This window comes from Pelophylax lessonae (assembly GCF_965119305.1).
Source record: "Pelophylax lessonae genome assembly, chromosome: 12".
NCBI lineage: Eukaryota > Metazoa > Chordata > Amphibia > Anura > Ranidae > Pelophylax > Pelophylax lessonae.
Window position 1 is genome coordinate 87,507,520 of NC_138779.1, and position 27,971 is coordinate 87,535,490.

General features: G+C 43.3%; 1 protein-coding gene across 1 annotated transcript; it reads right to left on the reverse strand.

Moving 5' to 3' along the window:
- Nucleotides 1–582: 582 nt before the first annotated feature.
- Nucleotides 583–27,935, reverse strand: CPTP (ceramide-1-phosphate transfer protein). The gene is made up of 3 exons (XM_082273558.1): nucleotides 27,888–27,935; nucleotides 3,375–3,530; nucleotides 583–1,288 (listed from the first exon to the last, which is right to left on the reverse strand). The coding sequence occupies exons 2-3, from the start codon at nucleotides 3,497–3,499 to the stop codon at nucleotides 766–768; spliced, it is 648 nt and encodes a 215-aa protein (XP_082129684.1). The 5' UTR covers nucleotides 3,500–3,530; nucleotides 27,888–27,935; the 3' UTR covers nucleotides 583–765.
- Nucleotides 27,936–27,971: the final 36 nt, after the last annotated feature.

Here is a 27,971-nt window from a genome sequence, read left to right on the forward strand (position 1 = left end):
TTAGAGAAGTTACAAGACACTCTTGCAACATGAAATCATCTCTCGTTTCACTTGTTTGATGGACTGTTCGGTTAAAAAGAGGCGCTGAACTTAAAGCTAAAAGCATATTTCCTCCCATTTTAATAAAAAGGCATTATTTTATCCCTAGGGCAGTATGATGCTTACATACAGCTCTGGTCGGATGCAAACATCTAGTACATTCAAATATTATGTATAAAATTTTCAAATCTGTTAAAACACACCCATCAAACAGGTACCAGATATAGAACTATTAGCATTATTGGACGATTCCCTCTCTGTTGCTGCAGCACCCTAAAGATCAAATGCAAAATCTGACTTTTTGAAAAAGTCAATATTTGCATATGGCTAGGCTACCACTCCACCATAGAACAGTGCTCAGCCCAGAGGTCACACAGGCACCATGTAACAAAAATGTAGATTGAGCTTATAAAGAAAGGGACACTTTACATGGAAGTAAAAAAAAAAAAAAAAAAAAAAAATTATGTTCCTGGGAGTACTCGCAAGATGTTACGTTTTAGAGAAAAGTTAAAAAAAAGGATTTACTTTAGGCTGTAACATGGCCATTTAAAATATACAAGCCTACTGGAGTTGGGGCTGTACACCGTAAACAGTAATGCCCGGAATGTGACAGCAAAAGTCGCTATACATCAAAGTGCGTTTTCAGCCTTCACCATTTAAAACCAAGGGTAGAATAATTTCTAAATAGGTAATATTAAGGACTCGTGGGTAGAACCTCAGCATCACTCATGGTAATTCAAGGAGGTTATGCTGGGAGTACAGTTCCTGAGTAAAGTCGTAGACATTAGAGATATATGGCATAGCTTCTCCAAGCATGTCCACCACCTCTTCTGTAGTCCCAACATTCATTACCTCGAAGAATGTGTTCCGAGTTGGAAGGACCAAAAAGGCTACACTTGCAGTTTTACGTATAAGCCAAGGGTGATAGTTGGCCAAAGAGTCATTGTAGGCCTCCGCACACAGGGTGGAGGTCTTGCTGTCTTCCGTGCTGGTTCTCAGCTTCTCCAAAAAGAGTTGTAGCCAGCGCAGGGCCCGGTGTAGTCGCAGGATGGTACGGCAGCCTGATTCTGGGTGGCTGCCACGTTTATTTAGATCCACCAGGTTAGAGCTGAGCTCGTATTCCACCATGGACTGGAGGGTGCGGTAACGCTCTCCATGTTCCCCGCCCAAATAGTTTTCCATTATCTGGATTTTGCTTACAGCATCTTTGGACACAAATGAAAACACGGTTCCCAGACTGTTCATAAACCTGATAAAATAAAAATAAATCTTGATATAAAAAGAAAAAAAAACAATCACTATGTAAATTTTTTTTTCTCCACCAAAAACTGTTCTCACCATTGAGCATATGCTGGCATGTTTTATGAAATTCTAATATTTGCCAAGCTGGTGTGGCTGTAATGAGGGGGTCTAGATGTTGCTGTTTTTTTTTTTTTTATTATTATTATGATGGACATAATGCATGGCTTCTCTAAGCATTTCCAACACATTGTCTGTAGTCCCATTATTCTTCTTCTAACAATGTCCTCCAAGAAGGAAGGTAACATCTGCAGATTAAAGGAAACCTGAACTGAGAATACGTAGGCTGCCACTGCTGACCTCTCCTGCAACTGCCATTTGCCCGACTGTCATGCTGATCCAAAGGCTTCTATATGCAGTTGAGTTGTGCCTTTCTATTCTGCATACTTGTTTAGGGTCAGTTACTCGGAAAATACTAAAAAAGGTAGGTCCAGGCACACCTAGTATTCTTATTAGCAGGTCAGTAATGGCAGCCCCCCCATATGTCTCAATATAGGTTCATTTCAATTTATGATCTAAGGCTCCGTTCACATGTTAGCGTATGGATCACGGGCAGAACCGCCGCGGTTCCGCCCGCGATCCGGAGATTATTGCAAATCGCGGGACGCCTGTGCGTTGCCCGTTGATTTGCAATAGAACCCCAAACGCTGAGCGATGTTGCCGCGATTTCCGCCTGACGAATCGCGGTAACATCGCGCAAAAAAAATCGCGGGACGCAATACGATCCAAAGAAGCTCTTGTACTTTTTTGGTCGTAATGCGTGCTGCGATTTTTTTTTGTGCGATGTTACCGCGATTCGGCAGGCGGAAATCGCGGCAACATCGCTCAGCGTTTGGGGGTCTATTGCAAATCAACGGGCAACGCACAGGCGTCCCTCGATTTGCAATAATCTCCGGATCGCGGGCGGAACTGCGGCGGTTCTGCCCGTGATCCATACGCTAACATGTGAACGGAGCCTAAGGGAGGTAGTTGGAGACAATGATGCTGATTTGCTAAAGTAGTTGAGAAGGCTCACTCAAAAATTGTGAAGATTTAGTTCAATTATCAAGTTGTATACAGAGCAAATAAACTGGAATGGGTTTTCCACACGATTGTATAATGAAAGTAAATTTTTAGTAAACATTCTTAATTTCATAGTAAATCTCCTCCCTCAGTGTTATTGTAGGCCTCTGTACATTAGATTAAAACTCTTAATGCCCTCTGTGCTGGTAAGCTTCAACAACCAGAGATGGACCCATTGCAAGGCCAAAAGTCATCAAAAGGAAGATGAAGCCTTTTTATATGGTTCAGACTCACACTGGGGATCTTTAGCGGTCTTAAACATTATAAATATATACAATGTGTATGTTGAATAGTTTACTGTCTGGGTCACGGCAGTGTGACTTTACATGATGGACAGGGCTATAACCTCCATAGGGGAGATCTCAGTACATGAGAAATACAAATGCAGACCCACCGGCATGTACCCAAAACGAATACAAGCTGTAGATATTTAGTAAAAGTAACTGTTCAAAGCAGATATTTGATTCTCACAATATGGTGGTTCGATTAAACTAGAATGACGTGTGTCTGTAGTGGTCATGTACCATACCAACAGATCAACATTGCAGATTGAATTTTCCTACAGCAGATTAAAAGTATTTGACTGGTTGCTTTTACTTTTCATTCTCAACCACACCGATTCCAAAGTATGGGGCCTGAACTTTTGCTCCACTAGGCTTCTGCTGGCACACAAAAAAAAAAAAAAAAAAAAAAAAACGTAGTACAAGGGATGCTGGAGTGAAGTTACAGTCCCAGAAATGTTGGTTGAAGCTCTACCCTTCAGTTCTCATATTATTACCTTCATCTGTTGTGGTGGGTGGAGGAAGCCGCCTACAGTAACATACAACAGGGCAAAATGTACAATAGCCAAAAGTAGGAGACAATATCATTTAGCTGTTCGCAGGTGGTGTCCGAATGTTAGTTGGACAAACCACAGGTAATTCCAGGCAGCCAATAAAATCCATGTGATGCTCGCAAAACAACCAGATTCTCACCTCACCAATCCTTTCCATCCCTTCAGATAATGTTCTACTAGGACATCTTGATCATCATCCACTAAGCAGGACTTGAAGCTGACCAGGACCTCCTGCAGTGAGAACTTCTCCTCTGTGCTGGACATGGTAAAACTGGTCTTACTATAAAACGTTCAACTGACCTGTATAAAGGACAAAACAATGATAAGTCTCTTCTGTTTAACAAAATTAACATAAGCTTAAATTAAAGAACAACTTTCGGCTAGAGCTATTTTCCCAGGTTCTAAAAAACAAAAAAAAAAAAAACAAACAGAACACCCCCTTCAGAGCCGGTTCACACTGGGGCGACACGACTCCTTACTTCTTCGGGGGCGACTTGTGCATTACCAAGCACCACGACTTCGGAGAGACTTGCAGGGACTTCACATAATGGAAGTCTATGCAAGTCGCCCAGAAGTAGTACAGGACCCTTTTTCTAAAGGCCCGTACACACGTACCGATGGTCGGCTTACAAATGTTCCTCTTTTCTCCCCGGGATGTCGGTGTCTGCTGAAAAGTGCAAAGACAGCACAAGGACAGCACAAGAATTTTGTCCGCCGACTGCAGAAGTGATGTCATGTAATGGTTAACTTTCCCTGTGTTTTCTATTTTCTGAGCATGCCCAGTCTTGCAAATCTGCGGTCTGTCGGCCGAATTGTGTACTGACAGGCGAACAATCGTCTGTTCTGGTGTCGGCATACAAATATTTTCATGTTTGCAAGAAAGACTTTTGTCCGCGGATTGTGCGCAGACATCTGTCGGAGGCACCATACTAACACGCGTACAATCGGCAGATCCTTCGTCCACCGACGTTTGTATGCCGACGATCGGTACGTGTGTACGGGCCTTTAGTCGGAGCGACTTGTGTCGCCCCTATTAGAACGGGTCCTGTAGCGGTCAATGGACCGCGACTTGTCAGGCTGACCAGTCACCTGACAAGTCGCGCTAGTGTGAACCGACTCTCAATACTCACCTGTGATCTGGAGATGTCCTCCATAGTACCCCTTATTCCACCACAAGATTTCCTATAGGTTGAATGATGCCCAGCATCACTTAACCCAATAGACTGAGAACAATACTATGAATTCAGGAAGTTATGGGCCTTCCCCTGAGGAACGTCCCCATGGCATGGCACTGATGTCAGTCTGTCAGCACCAGTCTCTGCATCTAGGAGGACTGCCGTAAGAAGACTGAATCAGAAGACTCAGTGCATCAAGTGACTAGAGATAGACCATTGCTCACACTGAAAGCAGGGCTCATTATCTTCAGGGTGCTGTCGGGGAGGGAGATATTAGGGTGGCACTGCAGCACTATTAAAAGAATAGTTCTTCTTTATAAAGAAAAATGCCTGTGCATGTAGGGATGTTTGTAGATCAAAACAAGCTGTGTAGCTCTCACTAAACTGATTGAATAATACCCTTTGCTATAGGTGGAAGCCATTTACATACCTTATGAAGCCTGATTGGAATACTCCCAGGACGTTCCTAAGTGAGGCCTAGTCATCTCTGCTCACCTCCACCATCACAGGAGTAAGCTCTTTCTCCAATTCAAACCCCCTCACATACTCTCTTTTCCCCTGATGCAGTATCTCTGAGCTCAGCATTTGAGAGCTCACTCCCTTGATGGTGGAGGTGAGCAGTGATGACTAGGCCTCACTTAGAGCTCACTCCTGTGATGGTGGAGGTGAGCAGTGATGACTAGGCCTCACTTAGAGCTCACTCCTGTGATGGTGGAGGTGAGCAGTGATGACTAGGCCTCACTTAGAGCTCACTCCTGTGATGGTGGAGGTGAGCAGTGATGACTAGGCCTCACTTAGAGCGACGTCCTGGGAGTATTCCAGTCACGCTGCATAAAGTATGTAAAACGGCCTACACTTATAGCAAGGGCATTATTCAACTTTAGTCTGAGCTGCAGTTTGTTTTTATCTACACATGCCCCTTATCGGCATAGGCAGTTTTGTGGTAAAAGTGAATTATCCCTTTAAAAAACGAATAATACAAAAGGCAGACTTGTAAAACTGTAACTATGTATCCCTACTTGCCTAATACTAAAAAATGAAGCTACAAATTGCCTCAAAAAAGGATGTAATTGGAACTTAATTCTAACATTTGTCTTTATACAAAATGTAGATCATTGTCTTATTTATGTGGCAATCCTTTGCTGGTGTGAAGGGGTGCTTAAAGCAGTATTAAACCCCCGGAACAAAAATGTAATATATTGCAGCTCACCAATTCTTAGAGGAGGCAGCTACATTTATTCATTTTTTTCAGCTTAATTTAAAAGACTTCGCTGCCCAGCAAAAATAGCAATCAGAGTGTCAAGACATTTAACACTGACAGGGGTGCCTACAATGGTCAGCTTTACTGATCTATATCCTATATCCCAAAAGCAAACTGCTTATAAAGTGTGAGCTGGAGTTCAGCTTTAATTTGTTAGTCAAGTTCATCTTAATCTGCTCGTACATCTAACCCTTCCCTCTCCCTAGAATGACAATGCTGCCGTCCAAAAGGTGTCCCCATTATTCCTCCACCGGAGTGAATAACTGCGTGATCAGCAATGTTTAATCGCTCGTTCTCACTGCAGAGGTGGCAGGGGACAGATGAAGCATCGGATCGATGCTGCAGCCACCTAGATGAGTATACATTTTCTTTTTTTTAAATCCCAAACTTTTCTTTTAAAGGATGGGTAAGCAGCAATAAATACTGAGAAAAGGGGCGCCATTATAATTCAATTCAATAATCCCTTCAATTCTGAATGCGGGCAATCCTCAGTGCCGGGTTTAGGCATCTACACATGTAAGCAGGTATCTTTATGTTTTTATATTATTTTTTAATAAACGGTATCACTCTATTGGTTACCCTTTTCTCATTTTAATGTGGTTTTATAGTGGAGAGGAGGAGATATTCTTGATCCACTTCAGAGAATAACTAAACGGGATCCACGGTGCAGAGCCCCACCTGCCCCAAAGCACCAACACACCCCATGTTGAGGGCACGTGGCCTGGTGTGGTCCAGGGGGGGTGGGGCCGCTCGCTCGTCCCCTCCCCTTTCCTGGCCTGCATGCTCGGATAAGGGTCTGGTATGGATTTTGGGGGGGACCCCGCGCCGTTTTTTCGGCGTGGGGCTACCCTCAAATTCCATACCAGACCCGAAGGGCCTGGTTTGGAACCTGGGGGGAACCTCCACGCCGTTTTTTCCCATTTTGGCGTAGAGTTCCCCCTCAAGATTCTCACAGCGCAAGTCGCCCCCCAAGTCGGATCATCCTGATCCGACTTGTGGTACGACTTCCATTCAAATCAATAGGCTCCCATAGGGAACCATTGATTTTGAATGGAGGCAGATAAAAAACGCTGCTAAAAGCGGCGTGGCAAAACGTGCAATAACGCTAATGGAAAAAGCTACTGAAAGCACGTTTTTACAGCTGCTTTTCCTGGCGTCAGAACTAGCTTTGACGCACGTTTTTTCTAACGCCCTGTGTGCATGGGGCCTAAGTGTTAATTGACCCTCTTTTTAGATAAAAGGGCTCATGGTCTTTTGGTGAGTAGGAAAACCTACTGAGCACTTTGGGGTGTTTTTGGATATGTACTAAGCTGGTGATGGTCTCCCACACATCTTACCATATTGAAGACTTAATATTGAACATATATGAACTGTTCCAGAGGACATTTTTTTTTTTATCACTTTGGTTAATGTGTTGCACTATCAATTTAGCACTTTGCACTTTATGACCATGCCACGGTATTATTTATCTATGCTCTAATTATTGCATTCTGAGGTTATCACAGGTTTATTATTACAAGTTTATAGGTTTATTTCCAATAGGGCCCTCTTACACACTTTTTCCTCACTATTCATAGTATAGGTTACCTACACTATTGGGGAGCGGCTGTTTTAGTATTTTTTTATGTCACGTTGTACAAATCCATAGGCATACGGTACTTTAATTAAAAAAAAAAAAACCCTTTAAGCGGCAATAAATACCTTGGGGTTTAATATTGCTTTAATTACTGAATTCACAGGAAGCATCACCTTTCTGACAGAGCACAGTAACAATCCATTGAATGCGGTGAGCCTTATTTATCAAACCCTGTGAAGAAAAAGCTGTCTCAGATTGTCGATCTTTCCCAAAACCATGATCTATTATCTGACAGCTGTATTCCAAAGAAGCTTAAAATTCACCAGGTAACAGAGAACTGATCTCTGCACACATCCCCAGAGAAGAAGTCTGCGTTTTTACCTCATTAAATGTCACCAGGACACACTGTTTGTATAACACGCATCACAACAAAAGGGCCGCTAAGATGGCCGCCCACATCCTGGAAGTGTTCTACAAGGACTCCACCTCTACATAGGACAAGTCAGGCATCTCATTCTCTCAACACCTATTCAAAGAGTAAAGTAAAATCCGCTGCAAACACTGAGCAACTAATGCTACTCCATATATGAAAGCACCTTCAGAATGGTTGCAGTAATTATAAACTATTTTAACTGCCTAAGGATTGTCTCAGCTAGTCTTGCGATCCAGGCAGAACAAGATGAATAGAATTGTGTCTGCTCTAGAAATGTTACCAATGTTTTAATGGACAATAAAAAAAAAATAAAAAAGCAGCACACTGATGAGGTCATCACCCTCTCCTCCTGTCAGGAAGTTCCCAGTGTTAGAGGGACAGCACTGTACATTGCTGTAGGGCCAATATTGAATGGCAGTGCCCTCCACCCTCTACCCTTTTAACAGCATGCAGTGAAGGGATCACATTCAGATACTTTTGAAAATGGTAAAAACACACACATCACTGGATTAAACTGTTTTTTCCATTTATTTTAAAGTAGAAGTTCAGGAATTAACGGTTTTGCAAACATGGTCCAGCATAGCTCAAAGTAAGTGCTCATATTTCAGATTGGAGGAGGCAGAGATGGGTATGCTACAACGATTTTCAGCTTCCCCAGCAGCCCTCGGGATATCTGATATGGATATATACTGAACATTGAGCCAAATTGGACCTATGTAAGTGTTTAAAGGAGGAGAAGTTCACCTTTGGGAACATACTACATGTTACACCCGTTTTTAGGAACGGTGGAACGCCGTGGTAGTTCATTGATTCTTCCCATCACTGTATCTGCTTGCTCATACGGGATGTACGGGCACACAGATACACCGACAGATCTGCAGGAGAAAATGCAAGGCACCAGCAATCTTCTGATCACTGATGCAAACAGAGCTGCACCAAAAATGTAAGTGTCGGCATTTTGTCGCTAAGAGAAATAGGTGCCGATAATGGCACCAAAAACACACGCGACTTTACAGCGAAATTGTGACAATTTACCGCCCATTTTACCACAATTTTACTACTCTTATAGTTTGTTTTTCATAGGTCATGTGACATCAAAAACGTAACGGGTGCGTTAATGATGCGTTCTTGCTGCGTTTTCAATGCATTTCAAACGGGGGGGGGGGGGGGTACGAAATGCAGCAAGCAGGATTTTTATACACCACAAAGGAAGCACAACAGACCAGTGTGAAAAACATACATAGAATTCAGAGTCGGTTCACACTAGTGCAATCCCAGACATCACATGTGATTCGCTCCGCATTGCTGTGCTGATTACATGCAATGTCTGTGCAATACAAACTATATGGCTGAATTTGCATCGCATTCAGACTAAATACTCACGTAGGACCCTTTTATTGTCCGCATAGGAATCGGATCGCATGGATGTTCACACCCATGCAATCTGATTCTGCAAATCGCGCTACGTTTTGCAAACTGATTGCAGGGTGTCGGTAACTTAACATACACTCCCCAATCAGTTCGCATAAACAGGTTGGGATTTTGATGCGGTGCGGATTTACAGTGAATTAGCACTGCATCTAGCGTCATCCGGCCTGTAAAAGGATACATATTTCTTGAGCTTTCAATGATAATAATTAAAAAGTCAAATATCATTCAATTATATACAAAAATATAAATATTTTTTTAAAATGGTCATTTTCAGTTTTTAGCCAAGTGCATCCTGCATTTTCGGTACCAAAATTTATATTCGGCGCACCTCTAGGCGCAATGCTTTACATGCTCAAAAAAAAAAAAAATATATATATAAAAATAGCATTTATTATTATTATTATTATTTTTTTTTTTTAAAGTAAACCTATCCTTTAAAAAAGTTCCTCTTTAAAATCCATCTGAAGCATCCGCCTATCCGTGTTCATGGACCACCCAGCATGCTGTAAAGTGAGACCATTGATCCTCTCTGCAGAGCTCGGACATGAGCCCCTCCCTCCCCCGTGTCGGACCGACTATTCCCCAATCAGAAACAAACATGTCACGCTTTAAAATTGCGTCTGCCCGTGGTGCTAGAATTAATGCTCACGCTCTGACATTTGCAGCAATACATCATATGTGTGGTGTGATCACCGTTTACATATGTGTGTGGGAGAAACGTATGCGTTTGCATTTGCGCGTAAGCACGGTGGGACGGGGGCGCTTTAAAATTTTATTTTTTTTATTTTATACAAATTTTTTTTTCTTTTTTTTCTACCAACTTTATTGCTATCACAAGGGATGAACAACATCACTTGTGGCAGCATGGGCCATGACAGTTCTTCTTTATGGAGAGATTTGGGGTCCATCAGACCCCAAATCTCTTCTCTGGCACCCCATGCAGCTGATCAGGCTGATAATCAGCTGCTTTCCTAGTTGTCAGGTAAACAAAGGGGCAGAAACGGAAGTGACTAATTACTCGCTCCAGGGTTACAGAGAGAGGGTAACAACGTCAGTTCCTCTCTCTCTGTACAGGGCAGACATTGCCACCAGCCGCATCGCTCCTGGGCATCCCGATGGGACCAGAGAGCCCGGGAGAGGCGGCAGCGGGTAGGACCGGAGAGCCGGCTGCGGGAGGGGGGTGGGACCCCCTTTCGCCACCTGCAGAAGTGATCCAGTGGCTAATCAGCCATTCGGATCACTTCTGCATTTTAGAGGATGGCTGGCTGAAAAGAATGGTACCGGGATGATGCCAGTAGGACGGTGCAGGTATGGTATAACTACTGAAACCCAAAGACGTACAGGAACATCCTTGGGTGGGAAGTGGTAAATATAGATTTCTTAATGCAAAGGAAGAAGTCCACTTTGTGAGCACTAAATGCCTTTGGAAACCCAGATATTACCTTGTAAAAAGTAGCAATGACATTATTACTGTGCTGTACATAGCCAGTGCAGAGCTATGGTAAGGTCAGAGCAGGCCCCACCCACTGCAGGCTGCTTGCAGAAAACTACAGGAGGGGGGCGGAGACAAGACCAGTCACCCTGCACTGGGAGAGACAGCAGCAGTGACCAGTCTGTATTACAGGAAGTTCCTGCACAAAATGTTCCTCACTCTGGATTACTGCACAGATCTGGAAGAAATACACAAAGCACACCAAGATTCTAGTAAGAATACACATGACAAATGTATTTAGATAATATTTACTTATCCCGCAGGTCAGCTTCAGCAATGTGTATTTGTGGCAAATATCGTGTAGTTTCCCCTGTGTTAAAACAGAACTAAATCCATCAACGGTTTCCCAAAACGGTAAAACTCTGTGGATGGAATGATCAAAGTTGCTTGTGCTTTCAACCGATCTGTCAAGCCATCAAATGGCTGGTGTCATGACGGATTACATGTGCTGCTGCAGATCAAACAGAGGCTTCCTTGGCCGTAAAGGATAAAAGAGTTTAAAAGAGTAAAACGAGGTAAAATGGCGCTGCCTATTAAAGGGTAAAAGATACACTAATAAAAGAGTTTAGTTCCACATCAAGGGCAGGGCTACCCAACCACACAAACATGAGTACAGTATGACAAGGGTACATCAATATACACATAAAAACTAAAACCCATAACATTCATTCACAATACGCTCAGCTGATTTTGGTGGAATCCTGTACACTCCAGCAACAAACAACCCTGGATCCCAAAATGTAATCTTTAACCTCTTACTGCCCACGTAACGCATATGTGCCATGGCAAAGAGGGTGGGCTGAATGAGGCAGAGCTTTGTTTGCTGAGTGTGCTCACTACCCGCTCCCAGCTAAATGACCGAGCTGTCAAAGACAGTTCTCAGTTCCTACTAATGATCACTTGAAGAGTATTCAGATGAGCACTGAGTCCAGTATTAACCACTTGCTAACTAGCCGCCGCAGTTATACGGCGATTCGCCGGAGTTTATCGTGGGGGCACACGCTCACCCACTCGCCAGCGGGGAAGCCGATCCATGGGGCCGACGGCCGCGATTGCTGCCCATGAAGAGAGAACGGCAGTCTGCTGTAGTAAACACAGCAGACCGTTGTTCTCTCAGGAATCAATACAGAGCTCCTGTGTTCTTCCTATTTAGGATCACAGGTCTCTGTATTGATTTCACAACTCCATCCCCCACACAGTTAGAAAACACCCCTTAGGCTCACATTTAACCCTTTGATTGCCCCCGAGTTAACCCCTTCCCTGCCAGTATTACAGTAACAGTGCATATTTTTAGCACTGTACTATAAAAATGTCACTGGTGCCCCCAAAAGTGTCAGTTAGGTGTCCAATCTGTCCAACGCAATGTCGCAGTCCCGCTAAAAAAAGGCTGATCGCTGCCATTATTAGGCTCAGTTCACAACTAGGCATTTTGGGGCGTTTTTGGGGAGTTTTTCTGCTCTAGGATCAGCTCTCAAAACGCCCAACAAGACAAATCCTATTCATTTCAATGGCCCCTGTTCACATCTGAGCGTTTTGACGCTGTAAGCAAAACGCCCAACGCTCAAAAAAGTACATGAGCTTCTTTTTGGGCAGATTACAGGCGTTTTCCATTGGTATCTATTCAATCAAAAAACGCCTGCACAAAAAACGCCTGTAAATCGCAGTAAAAACCGCAGTAAAATCGCGGTAAAAATTGCGCGAAAATGCTACGCTCAGGTGTGAATGTAGCCTAAGTAAAAAAAATAAATAAAAATGACGAATCTTTCCCCTAGTTAGTAGACGTGATAACTTTTGCACAAACCAATCAATATACGCTTATTGGGATTTTTTTTACCAAAAATATGTAGCGGAATACAAATTGGCCTAAAATGATGTAAAAAAAATTTGATTTTTTAATTTTTTTTTGGGGAATTTTAAATGCCAGAAAGTGAAAAATTGTTTTTTTTTTTTTTTTTTAGAATTGACCCTCTTTGTTTATAGTGCAAAAAATAAATAAAATCGTACAGGTGATCAAATACCACTAAAAGGAAGCTCTTTTTGTGTGGAAAAAAAAAAAAAAAAAACACATCAATTTTGAGTACAGCGTCACATGACCGTGCAATTGTCTGTTAAAGTGACGCAGTGCCGAATCGCAAAAAATGGCCTGGCCATTAAGGGGAAAAATCTTCTGGTCCAGAAGTGGTTAAGTGACGGGAACTCTCTGCGTAGTCTCAAAAGAGTTCATATGGGGGGGGGGGGGTTAAAGGTGGATAGCAGGAGACAGGCAGCCAGCTCATCAGAGTAGGAAGGTCTCTGTGGAAGGAAAGGAGCGCTGATTATACAGTAAGAAGGATACACTTTATTACGATGCACTCACAGAATTGGGAGGCAGTAAAAGCATCTAGTCAGCCACATCATATGGATTTGTCCTGAGGGAAGACTAGGGTATTATACGTAGCCGATGTTCTATCAGATTCTGCAACCGAAAGGGACGCTCGGACGAGAACAACTTACTGCGCATGCGCCATACAATCCAACATGGCCGCTATGCCTTCTAATAGGTTTCCTAATGTGACAGAACACGAAGCAGCGGCAGACATCTTCTTACACCCACACAAGTCTTGAATTTTACATTTATTTTAGCAGAAAACTCACCTTATATACTGAAATAGACTATTTCACCGCGACCGAGTGAAGTCTATTTCACTATATAATCAGTTTGTCACTGAGCAGTGCGGGGTGTACCAAGATGGCCGTCACCACCTTCTACCTGCGGGTTTCTCGATATATTTACTATATTACAATAATATAAATGCAATACTGTTATTCAGTATATAAAAGGTGAGTTTACTGCTAGAATAAATGTACAAACCCGATTCCAAAAAAGTTGGGACACTGTACAAAAAAAAAAAAAAAACAGAATGCAATGATGTGGAAGTTTCAAATGTCAATATTTTATTCAGAATACAACACAGATGACATATCACAGGGGTCTCCAAACTGCAGCCCGAGGGCCAGATGCGGCCCTTTGCTAGTCTTTATCTGGCCCTCGGGGCACTATTCCTCCCACTGATATGAGGCACTATTCTTATAATTCTTCCACCGATACCAATGATGGGATACTCTTCCCCCTACTAATAGGGGCACTGCTCCTTTCTCCTATTGACCACCAAACATGAGGTCATATTTATTCTCATTGATGCCGAGCCCGGGACATTTACTGCCCCTGCGGGCCACAATCCGGCCCTCCTAAAGTCTGAAGGATAATAAACTGGCCCTTTTTTTTAAATATTTGGAGACCTCTGACATATCAAATGTTTAAACTGAGAAAATGTATAATTTTAAAGGGAAAAATAAGTTGATTTTATATTTCATGGCATCAACACATCTAAAAAAAAGTTGGGACAAGGCCATGTTTACCACTGTGTGGCATCCCCTCTTCTTTTTATAACTGTCTGCAAACATCTGGAGACTGAGGAGACAAGTTGCCCAAGTTTAGGAATAGGAATGTTGTCCCATTCTTGTCTAATACAGGCTTCTAGTTGCTCAACTGTCTTAGGTCTTCTTTGTCACATCTTCCTCTTTATGATGTGCCAAATGTTTCCTATGGGTGAAAGATCTGGACTGCAGGCTGGCCATTTCAGTACCCGGATCCTTCTTCTATGTGGTCTGACATGGTCATGTTGGAAAATGCAAGGTCTTCTCTGAAAGAGACGACGTCTAGATGGGAGCATATGTTGTTCTAGAACTTGGTTATACCTTTCAGCATTGATGGTGCCTTTCCAGATGTGTAAGCTGCCCATGCCACACGCACTCATGCAACCCCATACCATCAGAGATGCAGGCTTCTGAACTGAGCGCTGATAACAACTTGGGTTGTCCTTATCCTCTTTAGTCCGGATGACATGGCGTCCCAGTTTTACAAAAAGAACTTCAAATTTTGATTCGTCTGACCACAGAACAGTTTTCCACTTTGCCACACTCCATTTTAAATGAGCCTTGGCCCAGAGAAAACGCCTGCGCTTATGGATCATGTTTAGATATGGCTTCTTTTTAGGCCTATAAAGTTTTATCCGGCAACGGCGAATGGCACGGTGGATTGTGTTCACCGACAATGTTTTCTGGAGGTATTCCTAAGCCCATGTTGTGATTTCCATTACAGTAGCATTCCTGTATGTGATGCAGTGCCGTCTAAGGGCCCAAAGATCACGGGCATCCAATATGGTTCTCCGGCCTTGACCCTTACGCACAGAGATTATTCCAGATTCTCTGAATCTTAGGGATGATTTTATGCACTGTAGATGATGATAACGTCAAACTCTTTGCAATTTTTCTCTGAGAAACTCCTTTCGGATATTGCTCCACTATTTTTTCGCCGCAGCATTGGGGGAATTGGTGATCCTCTGTCCATCATGACTTCTGAGGGACACTGCCACTCTGAGAGGCTCTTTTTATACCCAGTCATGTTGCCAATTGACCTAATAAGTTGCAGATTGGTCCTCCAGCTGTTCCTTATATGTACACTTAACTTTTCCGGCCTCCTATTGCTACCTTTCCCAACTATTTTGGAATGTGTAGCTCTCATGAAATCCAAAATGAGCCAATATTTGGCATGACATTTCAAAATGTCTCACTTTCAACATTTGATATGTTATCTATATTATATTGTGAATAAAATATAAGTTTATGAGATTTGTAAAATTAGTCCATTCCTTTTTTACTCACAATTTGTACAGTGTCCCAACTTTTTAGGAATCGGGTTTGTATAATTCAAGACTTGCGTGGGTGTAAGAAGATGTCCGCCGCTGCTTCCTGTTCTGTCACATTAGGAAACCTATTGGAACGCATATTGGCCATGTTGGAACGCATGGCGCATGCGCAGTAAGTTGTTCTTGTCTGAACGTCACTTCCAGTTGCAGAATGTGATAGGTAGCGGTACTCTGATAGAACAACGGCAGTGCCGGTGGATTCCGGAGGTTCGGCTCAGTGGGCGGAGGAGAGGGCCCTTTATTCCTTTAAGTAGGCGCTTTTCCTTTGTTTTCTAGCAGCTCCCCCAAAAATGTATTTTATGAAAATGACTTGATCAATGGAATATCTTGTTGGTAAGAAGGAAGCGGAGTGAAGTTCAGTCATGTAGAAAGTTATGTGTTGTATTTACTAATCATCCACAAGTGGAAATTTGTGTTTACTGATCACAGAGAAGTGCGATTTTTTTAAATCCAGTATTTATGTCTTTAACCCCTTTCTGCACAGCCCCGGCATCCCTTTATTATTGTCGGGTGCGGGAAGGATTGGGTGACAACCGATTAGCTGTTATGGTGGTCATCCGATTGGGAGTCGGTCCCACCGGCTTCTGATCATTAGTAGGGCAGACAAAAAAAAGCTGCATCAATCTAAGTGCAGTATTATACAGTAACAAGGATACACTTTTTATCCACTATTAGGATGCACTCACAAATCTGTTTTGGCAAGAGTGCCCCCTTGTCCTCGGTGTTGATCTTTTCTCATAGCTGAGCTCCTCCATGCCTCTTAGTGCAGAGAAGAGCAACCAAACTGATAGGAGGCATGGAGGAGCTCAGCTATGAAGAAAGAGTAGAGGAACTGAATGTATTCCCTCTTGAGAAGAGGAGATTAAGGGGGGATATGATCAACATGAATAAATACATAAGGGGTCCATATAGTGAACTTGGTGTTGAGGTATTCACTTTAAAGTGGAGTTCCTCCCTAAATTTATACTTACCTCCATCTTCTCGCTCCGGGTCACCTGAAAAACAAATGGATAATCGCAATTTTTTTTTTTTTTTTTCAAATTTCTTTTATTGATCAAATGTAATATAACCATCATACAAAGTATACACAAGTCCAATATGTAGGTTACATGAAGGATCAGAAGTTAACGTCAACAACCACTTCATCAATTTCTTTTATTGATCAAATGTAATATAACCATCATACAAAGTATGCATTAGAACACAAGTGCAATTTTTTTTTTACTTACCTCGTATAGAAGAAAATATACTTACCTTACTTCCTTCTTCCTCCCCTCGGCGGCCACGGCCCGTCGTCACTTCCTGGCTTTGCAATGATTCCTGGGAGCTGACCGGCATTGCTCCCAGGAATCAATGCGCCTGCACCGGCCCCGACGTCAGTTACGGTGCGCGTGCGTCATTCCCTTCTAAACAGCTTCTGGGCATGCATGTGACGGAAGTGACGGCGGGGCCGGTGCAGTGCATCGTGGGATCGAAGAAGACGGAAGAGGACGCAGAAGAGGATCGCGCTGGCTTCAAGCTGCCCACACCTGAGATGGCAGCGCTGGACAATACTTTTTCAAGGTAAGTATTTCTCCTAAAAGGTAAGTGCAACCCGGGACAGATCAGAGGCTATCCATTGTGGAATGCACTAGCCCTAACTGTCCCAGGGGTATTTTTATTAAAGAAAAGTACTCCCAGGGTGGAACTCCGCTTTAAGGTCAACACAGAGGACAAGGGGGCACTCTTTACTTCTAGAAGAAAAGAGATTTAGTCTCCAAATACGGAAAGGTTTGTTCACCGTAAGAGCTGTGAAAATGTGGAATAGACTCCCTCCAGAGGTGGCTCTGGCCAGCTCACTAGATTTCTTTAAAAAAGGCCTGGATTATTTCCTAGGTGTACATAATATAACTGGGTACTAATATTAATAGGTAAAGTTGATCCAGGGAATATCAGATTGCCTCTCGGGGGATCAGGAAGGAATTTTTTCCCCTGCTGTAGCAAACTGGATCATACTTTGCTGGAGTTTTTCACCTTCCTCTGGATCAACTGTGGGTATAGGATTGTAGGGTTGGGTTTTCTTTAAGGTTTTTTTTTTTTTGTTTTTTATTGGTTAAGCAGGATGGACTTGTGTCTTTTTTTCAACCTAACTATGTAACTACCTCACCATTCTGTGAGTGCATCCTAATAACGTGTATCCTTGTTACTGTATAATACTGCACTTAGATTGGCGCTGCTTTTTTGTCTGCCCTACTAATGATCAGAAGCCGGCGGGACCGACTCCCAATCAGGTGACCACCATAACAGCTAATCAGTTGTCACCCGGATCCTTCCCGCACCCGACAATAATAAAGGGATGCCGGGGCTGGGCAGAAAAGGGGTTAAAGAAATAAATACTGGATTTCAAAAAAATCACACTTCTCTGTGATCAGTAAACACAAATTTCCACTTGTGGATGATTAGTAAATACAACACATAACTTTCTACATGACTGAACTTGCTTCCTTTTCACCAACAAGATATTCCATTGGTCAGGTCAGGAGCGGGTCAGTGTATGCCCAAACACACAGGAGGAAAATCATTGCTATTAAAAGGGGAACTGGCATAAACCAGGCCAAACTGGAGAACAGACAGTAAAAGACAAACAGAGGTTATAAACCTCCTCTCTCTAACTAAAATGGATCAGTTATAACTTCCATTATAAGAAAAAATTAATCCTTTAACTAGAAACCGTAATTTAGTGGATCAGTTTCTACCGGCTCAATGCAGAAAGGCTCCTGGCACAAGGTAAGGTGGGTATACAGAATAGTCACATTGCACGGTATACCAATTGTACATAGCCACGGTCAGAACTGCTAATTGTGGGTCCAAACGACCAACCATGGGTCCGAAGTGACAGGTCGGAACTGGCCAACACAAAAGGCACAACTGCCAAGTGACGGGTCGTAACTGGCCAACACAAAAGGCACAACTGCCAAGTGACGGGTCGGAACTGGCCAACACACGACAAGAACTGCCAAGTCATGGGTCCAAACTGGGCAACAGAAGGCAGAACTGGCAAGTCACAAATCTGAACTTCCAGCCATCAGTTCGAACTGCCCAACACAAGACCACCAAGTCACGAATCCAAACTGTCCAACACTAAACAGAACTGCCAGCTATGGGTCCAAACTTCCAGCCATCAGTCCAAATTGCCCAACACAAGAAAAAACAGTCAGTCATGGGTGAAAACTGTCCAACACTAAACAGCCAGTCATGGGTCCAAACTGCCCAACACTAAACAGAACGGCACGTCATGGGTCCAAACTGGTCAATACAAGACAGAACTGTGGGCTACGGGTCCGAAACTTGAACCATGGGTCAGAACTGCCAACCACAAACACAGTCTGTAATCCACTTCCCGATACATAACTAAAATCGGGGGGAAATTGGAAATTAACCAGTGCTTGGGTGATGCCAAGTTCCTGAGATCAGTTAACTGCTCAGAGCTATAAAGCCAACGCGAACAGGTATCAGTGGATGTGTTGGAAGTCTCTGACAAAGAAGATAGTAGTTTGCAAGTAGGGAGATAAGAGCAGGGTCAAAATTCATCCGAGAATACCGAACAACATGATAAACTATGAGCAGATTTCATTCCCAGAATCTGTAATCTGTGTGCGTCCACTCATGTCAGATCTGAGAGTGTTAGAGTACAATGAGATGGCTTCTACTGGATGAATCAATGACCACAAGGGTTCTGGAAATCTAACAGCTCTCGTTCACACTAAAACACTAAAAATGCTCACTGGTGTACATTGTGTAGGAGAGGTGTGACACATTATTACTTTTTTATTATTTTTTTTTTACTCTTCTGAAGTGTCACAAAATGACATTTTATTCAAGTCTATGCACTGAAGTAACATGTGGTACCAGTGCACTGCATTAAAATTCTAGACATACTGCAATTGTATGAACCTGCATTCATCTATGCAGCTCAACGGGCATGGTGTGAATGAGCCTCAATGGTTCTATAAGAACTCATACACTTTGGCAGAAAAAATGCTGCTGTTAGAGACATCTGGCCTTTTTAATTACATGTAAAGCCAACCACTACAATCTCCCACAAGCTTGATTTCAAAAGTATCTTTCAAGATTTTTAAATCGGCAGCTTTCATTAAAATCCATGGAAATCTTGCATGAAGGTCCTTGTTTAGGCACTTCCTGTTATAGTGTGACAAAGCTCTGTCCCCATCTCCCAACTGTGAGGTGTCACCTGTCATAGGGGATGGACACACCGGCATGGTCTATGGTCACCACCATCAGGAATCCCACACCTTGACTACTATGCAGCCATTGCCAGAGTACAAATAAGACAGAAAGTGGCTGCAAAGAGGCTTCAGGAGATCAGCGACACTAAGGCTCTATTCACTTATAGGCGTTTTGGATCGTGGGTAGAATTGCTGTGATTCTGCCCGCAATCCTGAAGCATTGCAATTTGTGGGACACCTGTGCGATTCCTGTGACTTGCAATGGCACCCCAAACGTGGCGCAATTTTGCCACAATTGACGCCCGTGGAATCGCGGTAAAATCACGCAAACGGAATCGCGTGACGCCTGTCGCCCAAAAGAAGAAGAACTTATTTTGGGCGACAGGATTTCCGCAATTCGGTTTGCGCGATTTTACCGCGACTCGTCAGGCAACAACCGCGGCAAAATTGCAGCGTGTTTGGGGTGCCATTGCAAGTCATGGGAATCACACGGGCAACCTGCGACTTGCAATGGGTCAGGATCATGGGCAGAATCGCGGCAATTCTGCCCGCGATCCGAAACGCCTATATGTGAATGGAGCCTAAGATGTAACAAAGCTTTCTAGTTGAAACACGGCCATTGCTTATGATACACAGTGCTTTAGCAAATGAAATTAGTGTAAACTACTATTCACCTGACAGGACGGGTGACTTTTCTAGGTATATGATTATAAATGGTATTGTATGTGATGACAGAGTGTCAGATCTACATACTTCCAATACTTCTCTACATAGTCACCCAGTAACAGAAGCCATTAATAATTATGGGATTAAATGATTCACCTAAACAAGAATAGAGCAGACTGAACAACAGCTGGATGAAGCCCTGACACTAAGAACTTTTCTGCTGAGCTCCAGCTCCTGATCTTATGGTGGTCATACACGTTCCAATAAATTATCAATATCTTGTCTGATTGACCTCTCCAAATAGCAATAATCCATCAACACTCCGCAACACAATCAATTGATATAACAAACATGGGAAAGTGGACTTTATTCATAAATTAATAATCTTAAGTCTATTGATGCTGGCTACTGGGACATCTATTGCTGATAGGGGTCTATTGTTGCTGGGGGGGGGGGGGGGTGGGATTTTGTTGACAGGGGTCCATTGTTGCTGGGGGGGGGGGCAATAGTTGCTGGGAGGGATTTATTATTGCTACGTAGATCTATTGTTACTGGGAGGGATCTATGGTTGCTGGGAGGGGTCTTTTGTTGCTGGCTGCAGGGGACCTATTTTACTGCCTTTCATTACAAATTTCATAAAAAAACACTTAGGACCAAAAATTATACTTGGTTCTCTATTCTGTAAAAGGGGGCGGTACTGGGAGATGGGTAGGGGGCCGGAATCAAAGGATGGTGTTCAAAGGTGGGTAGGCAGCATAAATAAGGAGTGACTTGGAAGGGGTTAATACCTGCACATATCCTCAGAGAAAAAAAAAAAAGCCCTGATCTCATCCCTGTTTCCTCCAAGCAATCTCATAATCCAATCGATGGAAAGAAGATCAAATTCATGATCGAATCATCTCAGAGCTGCCAACTGATGGAAAATAAATCAATAATTCCCACCCTGGCCAATCAGCTCAATTTGATCAAATCTGATCTACACTAAGTCTAAATTGGTCAGACAGGAAGTTATGGCTATTCAATACGTTTCTGATTGGATTGTTTTGGTTGAAACGCACATCGATCGAAAAAAGAAATGGAAGCTTGTATAGCCTCCATTAGAACTTGTTTAGACTTGCAGGTGGGAGTAGTAAAACCAGGCAGATGAGCTGTGTATTCAACACCCAACACCCCCCCCCCCCCCTCATGTTGCAAAAACAGCCAGACAGGGGTATGCACATGCCCACTAGCTGCAAAAAATAAATAAATAAATAAAAAAAAAAAACTATCCCATGGTACCACTGACTGTGTTTGAAACTATTTCATTTCAGTGGCCCCTGAAGTCAGACTGCATGACCTGGGAAAAAGACTTGGGCATTGACATGACTGAGGATTGGGAACCTATATATTCCTATACTACACACACACACAGGCTTCCCTACATCTCTCTGTACGGGAAAATGGTTATAACCTTAAATCTCGCTGGTATGAAAACCCCTCCATACTTCATAGAATCTCTGTCAGTTCTAGATCACTGCTGGCAATGTGGCCGAGAAGACGGCTCTCTACTTCATATTTGGTGGTGTCCTGGGATCCAGGAATACTGGAGGAAAGTCCATGCTATGACCATGGCAATATGGACCCTCCTGCTGGAATTTGCACCAGCGCAATTTCTTCTTCACTTCTCTAAGATCCCTGCATGCTTACAATATCTCACAAAAGTGAGTACACCCCTCACGGTTTTATAAATATTTTATTATATCTTTTCATGTGACAACACTGAAGAAATGACACTTTGCTACAATGTAAAGTAGTGAGTGTACAGCTTGTATAACAGTGTAAATTTGCTGTCCCCTCAAAATAACTCAACACACAGCTATTAATGTCTAAACCGCTGGCAACAAAAGTGAGTACACCCCTAAGTGACAATGTCCAAATTGGGCCCAAAGTGTCAATGTTGTGTGACCACCATTATTTTCCAGTGCTGCCTTAACCCTCTTGGGCATGGAGTTCACCAGAGCTTCACAGGTTGCCACTGGAGTCCTCTTCCACTCTTCTATGAAGACATCACGGAGCTGGTGGATGTTAGAGACCTTGCGCTCCTCCACCTTCCATTTGAGGATGCTCCACAGATGCTCAATAGGGTTTAGGTCTGGAGACATGCTTGGCCAGTCCATCACCTTTACCCTTAGCTTCTTTAGTAAGGCAGTGGTTGTCTTGGAGGTGTGTTTGGGGTCATTATGTTGGAATACTGATCTGCCGCCCAGTCTCCAAAGGGAGGGGATCATGCTCTGCTTCAGTATGTCACAGTACATGTTGGCATTCATGGTTTCCTCAAACTGTAGCTCCCCAGTGCCGGACCATGACACTCCCACCACCATGCTTGACTGTAGGCAAGACACACTTGTCTTTGCACTCCTCACCTGGTTGCCGCCACATACGATTGACACCATCTGAACCAAATAAAAGTTTATCATGGCCTCATCAGACCACAGGACATGGTTCCAGTAATCCATGTCATTAGTCTGCTTGTCTTCAGCAAACTGTTTGCAGGCTTTCTTGTGCATCATCCTTAGAAGAGGCTTCCTTCTGGGAAGACAGCCATGCAGACCAACTTGATGCAGTGTGCGGCGTATGGTCTGAGCACTGACAGGCAGACCCCCACCCACCCTTTCAACCTCTGCAGCAATGCTGGCAGCACTCATATGTCTATTTCCCAAAGACAACTTCTGGATATGACGCTGAGCACGTGCACTCAACTTCTTTGGTCGACCATGGCAAGCCCTGTCCTGAGTGAAACCTGTGCTGTTTAACTACTGTATGGTCTTGGCCACTGTGCTTCAGCTCAGCTTCAGGGTCTTGGTAATTTTTGTATAGCCTAGGCCATCTTTATGTAGAGCAGCAATTCTTTTTTTTAAGATCCTCAGAGTTCTTTGCCATGAGGTGCCATGTTGAACTTCCAGTGAGCAGTATGAGAGAGTGAGAGCGATAACACCAAATTTAACACACCTGCTCCCCATTCACACCTGAGACCTTGTAACCCTAATGAGTCACATGACACTGGGGGGAGAAAATGGCTAATTGGGCCCAATTTGGACATGTTCACTTAGGGGTGTACTAACTTTTGTTGCCAGCAGTTTAGACATTAATGGCTGTGTGTTGAGTTATTTTGAGGGGACAGCAAACTTACACTGTTAGCGTCTGTTCACACTACGGCGATCTGACTTAGGGAGCGACCTGTGAAGTCGCGTTCACCGCGACTTCGGCACGACTTGCACGGACTTCATAAAATGAATGGGGGCTCCACCCTCCCGAGGAGTCCTGGCGTGCAAGGGAGAAGAGTGCATGTCTGCATGGTACAAGCAGATGGTGAGCCTTTGGGCTGCAACAGCAAAGGAGGTTGGTGAAAGGGTGCTAACGGAAACCTTTTTTAATGAAGCTCACTTGACTCTGGTATATACAGACAGGCCTAAAAGGTACCTTGCTGCCTCACCGTGTGAGTTACCAGTTCTGAAGTAAGGAGAGAGGAGGAGTGCCTGCAGTTTTTCATCTGCTGATTTTAAGGCTGCTTTTCCCCTTCCATTTGGTAAGAGGCTCACATTGCTTTTTTGCACCTGGGGGACCGTGCACGTTTGTTGGTGTTCATAAGAAAATATATGAGGCATCTACACAGGAATTTATTTTTGGGCACTTACCTTAATTTCCGCCGGGTAAGGCTTCTTTCACACGGTCCGCCTCCGCAGGCGGATCCGTGTTGCTCAGCGGGGATCGATCCGCAATCCCCGCTGAGCCGGGCGGATGACAGCTCCGTCTCCGCTTGCAGAGCGGAGAGGGAGGTGTCTCAGCACCCGCTGCCCTCTATGGGGGATCGGAGGAGAGTGGACCGCTTGTCCGCTCTCATCAGATCCGCTCCGATTACTGAACGGATGGAAAAATAGGGTTTCCATCCGTCCAGATTTCAGCACAGGATTGGATGCGGATGGCAGCGGGTGTCAGCGGAGGTGAACTCCGCTGACACCCGCTGCCCCATAGAGCTGCATGGAGGATCCGATCAGATCCGCCTAAAAAACTGACAGGCGGATCTGATCGGACCGCCCGTGTGAAAGAGCCCTAAGGAGGCATTTCACCAGGTGGAGGGATCAATCACCTATCACTTTATTGATTTGATATTGGACTTTTCACCATATTACATTTAGTTTTGATTAATACATCAAAATCCGAAAGAATTGATATTGGACTTTTCACTGCATTATATTTGGTTTTGTTCAAAGCGTCAAATTCTGAAGGATTGTTCACTATCATCATATATGAACTTTTTCTTCACATACACATGGTTTAAAATTGTTGTTTAATTTATTACCTTGGTTAGTTTTGACAACACTACAGTAATCACATGTTTTTGGTATTGTGGTTTAAGAAATATATGTTATATATAATTTCTTTGTTTCACATTGGAAAGCGCACCATCACACAACTACATTCATAAAATGAATGTCTATGCAAGTCGCTCCAGGTCGCCCCGAAGTAGTACAGGACCCTTTTTCTAAGTCGGAGTGACTTGTGTTGCTCCTATTAGAACCGGTCCTGTACTACACTATGGGACGCGACGGTGCGCGACTTGTCAGGCTGACCAAGTCACCTGACAAGTCGTACTAGTGTGAATGGACACTTATACAAGCTGTACACTCATTACTTTACATTGTAGCAAAGTGTCATTTCTTCAGTGTTGTCACATGAAAAAATATAATAAAATATTTACAAAAATGTGAGGGGTGTACTCACTTTTGTGAGATATATATATTACACATACACACAATTTGCCCTGTAGCAGTAAATCTGCTATGGGGCGGTTGGTAAGTGGATATCCATAAAGTGGAATTCTGGCCTATCACTAACTACTAAAACTGTTCCCACCCTCCTCTTACCACCTATACTAACTGCCCTGTAGAAGAGAGACCAATTTTCAGGCCATTCTGGTCTGGTCATGTGATCGGCTCCACTCTGCCAGCTAATGGTGCTGCAGGGGAGAAGAAGGATAGCTGACAACGGATGCAACATAGTAAGTCAATGGGTGACATCACTGCTTATTTTAACTTTTGTTGGAGCACTCCTCGTCTCCCCTGCAGCTGGTCAACATCAAGGGGAACCATAAGATCGGAAGGTGTAAGGAAGGGGGAGGGATCAGTTTTAAGATTGGTGAGAGCCCAGAATTCTACATTAGGACAGGCCCTTCTACTATGTACAATCTGTTTTAGGTCTTCCACAAGGTATAATCACATTGTAAATGTGTGGCGAGCTTTAGCATAGCTACACACATATCAATATAAACATACAATCAGTGTAAAGAGAATGATCTTATTGAATAAAATATCTCACACCAAATATCCTCTGAAAAGACAAGAACTCACTGCTCAAGGTGGTGTAATTGCATGATGACTGACACCGGTGCATCCCCCGGCTCGCCTCCGTGAAAAGTTGATAAAGGAAAAGGAATTGGCAGCACTCCAGGTTGAGTCAAAATCCAGATTTATTGACTGGACATCCAAATATGACAAGGTAGACGCGTTTCACACACTGACTGTGTGCTTAATCATTAATGGTAATGATTAAGCACACAGTCAGTGTGTGAAACGCGTCTACCTTGTCATGATTGTCATATTTGGATGTCCAGTCAATAAATCTGGATTTTGACTCAACCTGGAGTGCTGCCAATTCCTTTACCAAATATCATCTATTGGATTGATTTAGGGATTTCTCTAGCAAGGTAGACTCCAGCAAGACAATTTGGCTGTGCTGAGATTTGAAAATAAAAGATTATTATTCCGCGCTACAGTCTAAACAATATGACGGGGGTCAGAGGCGCTACAAATAAGTTATCCAATCCTATGTCTCCTCCTCCTCGCCAGGTCTGACGGAGGACAGACGATGTACTGGCTGCAGAGGAGAGCTCGCTGCAGTGTCCCCATTGACCAGACCTGGCGAGGAGGAGACATAGGATTGGATAACAACTTATTTCTGGTGCCTCTGACCCCTGTAGGGGTTCAGTCCTCTGGTGAGTGGAGGGAAGAGCATGAGTGGAATTCACCCCCTTTTTCTCACCAGTGATTAATACTGCACCTTCTTGTTCACACGAGTCACTTTGCAATTGGGATCACTTATATGGACTTAGGAAATATATTTGCTTCCTTATATCTCATTTGTTTTGCACCTAGAGCACTTTTGAGTATTAGAATATTATTACATGTATATTGATGCACAGAGTTTAAGCGATATTAGGATCTGCACAATATCACCTAGGTGCCGCTGTTCTTATTAGCACGTTTACACTTTATCAATTTTTTGTATCATATGTAATATTATTTTACACGTATGAGAAGTGATAATTATTTTAGCATCTGCATTTAAAGAGATAGTGAACTTTTTTCTTAATAATTTTTTTTTTTTTTTTGAGGATTGCACAATAAAAAGAGGCAGAGCCACCTATACCATAAAATCACAGTGCAGTGCTAAAAAACACACTAATATCATAGGAGCATAAATGAGATGTAAAAATCAATGAATACATAAAAGTAAAATGAGAGAGTCCCAAGGTAAACGAGGGTTCATGCATGAGCAATCATTCACCTTGGGACTCTCTCATTTTACTTTTATGTATTCATTGATTTTTACATCTCATTTATGGTCCTATGATATTAGTGTGTTTTTTAGCGCTGCACTGTGATTTTATGATTTATGTTTGAGATTTGATTTATTGGCCCTTAGTGTTCAGCTGCTTGTTTTATAGTGTGTTACAGAGGCGCGCTGATTTTTTTCTCATTGTTTTTTCTGCTAGAGCCACCTATACCTCTCTCCCTACATTTACTTGTGCTGAAATGTTGTTACTCGCTTCTTCTGATCAATCCAACAAATATCTGCACCTGTCGGGAGAACTGTCTGCAAGGGAGTGTTATACCTGTCAGTTTTTGTTTTTTTACCCCCCATCTGTGTCCCATTAGGAAGATTTCCCTTCACTTCCTGTCCCATAGCCAAACAGGAAGTGGAAGGAAATCCCTCCAAAGGGAGTGAAATATAGGATGTCACCAGAACTAGTGTCCCCATTGGAAGGTTTACCCTCAATTCCCGTACCAGGAATAATTCCAAAATCTTGGCAAGAACAATCAGCAGAACAACTAGGAAGGGAAAATCTCCCCAACAGGGGAAGCAGACAGCAATAAAAACTGACAGGGGCTCTAATCCCTCTCCACTATCCAATGTTCTCCCTTTAGTTCTATTTAATAGATAACTTATATTCCATTGTTTCTTTTATAGCTGATATTTTCCATCTCTATTTTCATACTGATGGTGGGGCTGGATCATTCACTGTATTATACAAGGAGAGATCAGTAGTATTGGGATCAGTCAGAGATCTTTCTGTGTATGGTCACCTTTACATGTACTGCTTGAGAAAGACACACAGCTCAGCCAATCAGGACATTTCTAGGAATTAAATCTTCTATTTCCAACAGGAAGCAGAGTGAGAAAAGTCTCCTGCAATCCCAGTCTGATGACCGCACACAGCCCCCCGCACCTCTCCTGTCCCCCCGATGACCGCACACAGCCCCCCACCTCTCCTATCCAGCCATGACAGCTCACTTCCCCAACTCACCTCTCCCAGATCTCATTCACCACTCACCTGTCTACAGCTCCGCACACAGCCCTATCCCCAGCACACACCTCCGCCCCTCCCTTCTTTACACCTCATCCACCTGC